Source organism: Euprymna scolopes, chromosome 28, assembly GCF_053919585.1.
Source record: "Euprymna scolopes isolate OS-2025 chromosome 28, ASM5391958v1, whole genome shotgun sequence".
NCBI lineage: Eukaryota > Metazoa > Mollusca > Cephalopoda > Sepiida > Sepiolidae > Euprymna > Euprymna scolopes.
The window spans coordinates 86,830,247-86,833,763 of record NC_136509.1 but is presented as its reverse complement, the minus strand read 5'-3'; the positions used below and the strand labels follow the sequence as shown (position 1 = coordinate 86,833,763).

General features: G+C 33.3%; 1 protein-coding gene across 1 annotated transcript in view; it reads right to left on the bottom strand.

Moving 5' to 3' along the window:
• LOC145249710 (uncharacterized) overlaps positions 1-3,039 on the bottom strand; it is a 3,971-nt gene extending 932 nt beyond the window's left edge. Inside the window, exon 1 of the mRNA XM_080111589.1 lies at positions 1-3,039. This exon is cut by the window's left edge and continues 932 nt beyond it. Within this exon, the coding sequence (XP_079967715.1) occupies positions 1-889 (889 nt within the window). The 5' untranslated portion in view covers positions 890-3,039.
• Positions 3,040-3,517: the final 478 nt, after the last annotated feature.

Sequence of the window (3,517 nt, the reverse complement as noted above, 5' to 3'; positions counted from 1 at the left end):
ACGTCCTTCGTTTCGTTTCGGGGGCGAGCAGACTCTCCATATCAAAGAGACGCTTCTTTACACAGGGCGTTTCTGAGATTGTGACGGGTGAGCATGACTTTGTCTCTCTAGTCAAACCGCCGTTCGGGCTGTGGTTGTCTCCTATCACAGGCGAGAAACCGCCGGGCGAAGTAGTGTCCACGGCGTCCACACCATCCTTCAGATCATCCGAGGGTGGTGCCGCCAGTAAGGGGGCTGATTCCGGCCACTTGGGGATCGGTGCCGCATTGGTCGGAGACGGACTGGGACTATCTTCGTCGTCGGGTACCGACAGTCCCATATGTTTTCGTACCCGTCTCTGAGCACGTCGGCGCCGGAAATCTCCTTTGGTGAAGTCCTCAATGTTAGCCGGATGTATCGCCCAGTAATGTCCTTTTCCATTGGCGCTTCGGCCGGATTTGATAAAGCAATCGTTTAGTGATAAATTGTGACGGATACTGTTTCTCCAACCGGGCCCACGGGTTCGAAAGTAAGGATAGTTGTCCAATATCCACTGGTAGATGTCACTGAGAACCAATTTCCTTTCCTTTGAATTTAAAATTGCCATGGCTATTAGTCCGATATAACTATGACTTGGCTTCGGCTCTTCATGGATATATCGAGCCCTCAGATCTTGCTTAAATACATAAGGGTGGCCTAATGTGTCCATTGTGTGGGCATAAGGACTGAGTCCAAGCGATGATGGATGGCTTCGAATGCCATACTGTAAGCGGGCGTTGTAATCGTAAAGCTGCGCCCGGTGAAAGTCTAAGGGGAGCTGGGTCAGAGCAGTACCCAGGGGCATGTATGGGGACAAGTTTGGTACTTTCAATCCGTACGGAATCATGGAACTCGGAGTGTTGCTACACATATTTGTAAACCGCTCGGACAACGGAGAAATCCAATCCGTTATATTGGCGAGTCAACCGGCAGTCTGTTAGGGCACAGCTTATATAAATTTCGTTTATGCGTCGTGCGAGCCTACATCGCAGCGTTCCTCTCTACGCACTGTGCGATTGGTTGGAAAACACTAGCGTTTCAATAGACACATAAAACGGGGGGCGGGGCCAATTGACTGTATCATCATCATCCTCGCCGCCGTCTTCCTCATCGTTTACTCTTGAACAGCGGATCGATGATGCTTTGCTCGCTTCATCAACAACAATAATAACACAGCATCCCTGCTCTCCTTTCTCGCATCCTTACTCTCCGCTCGCTACTCACTCTCCTCGTTCGATGTTTTTGTTGTTGTTTTTAACATGCTTCTTTCTTTATTTCTTTGTTATTCACCTCTCACTGTTACCCCTCGCCTCTCGCCACTGACGCTCACCCCCCCCTCTCATTCGCTTCTCGTTGCTTGAATTTTAATCGCACTTAGATTAATTATTTCTTTCTTCTTTTCCTTTCTTTATTGTCTGCTTTTTTTTTTTTGCTCTGTCTTTGTTTTATTCAGCGTTTTTTTAAAATATTTTGTGTCCGTATCCATTATAGAATAAACTTGTTCTTTCTTTATTTATTATATATTTTGATTGATTTATTATTTAATTTTTTTATTTTGTATTTTTCGTTTTTTTTTAAATTTATTAATGTAATATCTTTGTTTGAGTCTTCTTTTTTTTCTCTACATTTTTTCATACCTTAGTTGCGTATATTTCATATATCTTTCTTTTTTAGCTTATTGGTATTAATTTATTTATTGGTTTTTATTTATGTTATACATATTTTTTTATATTACTTGGTTATTTTCTTTTTTGTCTTTTATTCTGTGCCTTGTTGTTTCTGTTTACTTGTCTCCCCACGAGGGCAGAGTTAGACACAAGGTTTGCTTTTAATGTGGGGAGAATTCAGCTCCCCCCAAAAGATAGGAACAAGAATAAAAATTGTCTCAATAATGAAAGATTTCTCTTTCACTGACCGAGGATAAAAAACGGTGAAATGTAGCATCAGAACAGATACTACACTGTGGTCTTGGCTCGAAAGCTAAGAGATTCTGTGTTTTGTTGTTTCCTTCATTCGTTTCGGATTTTCTTTTTTATTATTTGTGTCACGAATTTTTTAAATATTTTATCTTTTTTGACTTTTTTATGTATTTTTTTCTTTCTTTAATTATTAAGGGTTTTTTCAATTATATTTCTGTCTTTGTCTCTTTTTAAAATTTCTAATATTATTTTCTATTTCTTTTTTTATTCATGTTTTGCTTTTCATTCTTTTTCCTTGTATTTTTCTCTTTTTAATTTTTAGTTTCCATCTTAATTCTTTCCTTTCCTTTTTTCTTCCTTCCTTTCTTTTCTTAATCATACAGTTTTCAATTTACGTATTTCTTTCTCTGTCTTCACTCTTTCTATTTCTATTTATTTCTTTCTTTTGTTTGTTTTTCTTTCTTGTATTTTTTTCTTTTTTTCTTCCTTTCTTTTTTATCATATGATCACTTTATAATTTTTCTCCTTTTTTTTTTCTTCCAATCTTTATTTATTTGTCTTTTGTTTGTTCTTCTACTGCTTTCTTTTTTCCTATCAGGCATTTTTTTTTGTTTTCGTATTTCTTTCTTACATTTTTATTTATTTCGTGTCTTTTTATTCTTTAAGTCTTTATTTCTCTCTTCTTTCTTAGTCTTTCTTTCTTTCTTTTTTTTCTTTTTTCTTTTCTTATATTTCTTGTATGCTCTCTTGTTTCATTCCCGCTTATTTTTCTTTTTTCTTTTTTCTTTTTCATTTTCATTTTCTCCCCTTTCTTTCTTTGTTAATTCGGTCTTTTGCTTAATTTCTCTTTCTTTTCTTTTTCTATTTCTTATTTCTTTATTTATTTTTCTTATTTTATTTTCTTTATTCTATTATTTCTTTTTGCCTTTCTTCTATTCCTTCTTTAATTTCATTCGTACTAATTTTTCATGTATATAGTTTCTTTCTTTTGTTACGTTTCCTCCTTTAAGTTTTTTTTCTTTGCCTTTAAATGCAATTATTCCTATTTTATTTACACGTTTTTATTCTTTCGTATTCGTTTTTGTTTTCCTATATGTTATAGATTTCATTCTCCTTTATTTTCTACTTATTTTTAAATTTTTCTATTTTTTTCGTTAAATTGTTTCGGATTTTTATTTCTTCAGTTTTTTCTGTATTTTATATATTTTTTCTATTTTTAATTTTTTCGTTTTTCTTTGTTTTTTTTTTCTTCTATTTCGTTTTTTTCTATAATTTATATATTTCCTTCTTTATTTTCTGTTTATTGTTTATTTTTTAATTTTTCTATTGTTTTCGTTAAATTGTTTCGGATTTTTATTTCTTCAGTTTTTTCTGTATTTTATATATTTTTTCTATTTTTAATTTTTTCGTTTTTCTTTGTTTTTTTTTTCTTCTATTTCTTTTTTTTCTCTAGTTTATATATTTCCTTCTTTATTTTCTATTTATTGTTTATTTTTTAATTTTTCTATTTTTTTCGTGAAATTGTTTCGGATTTTTATTTCTTTAGTTTTTTCTGTATTTTATCTTTTTTCAATTTTTAA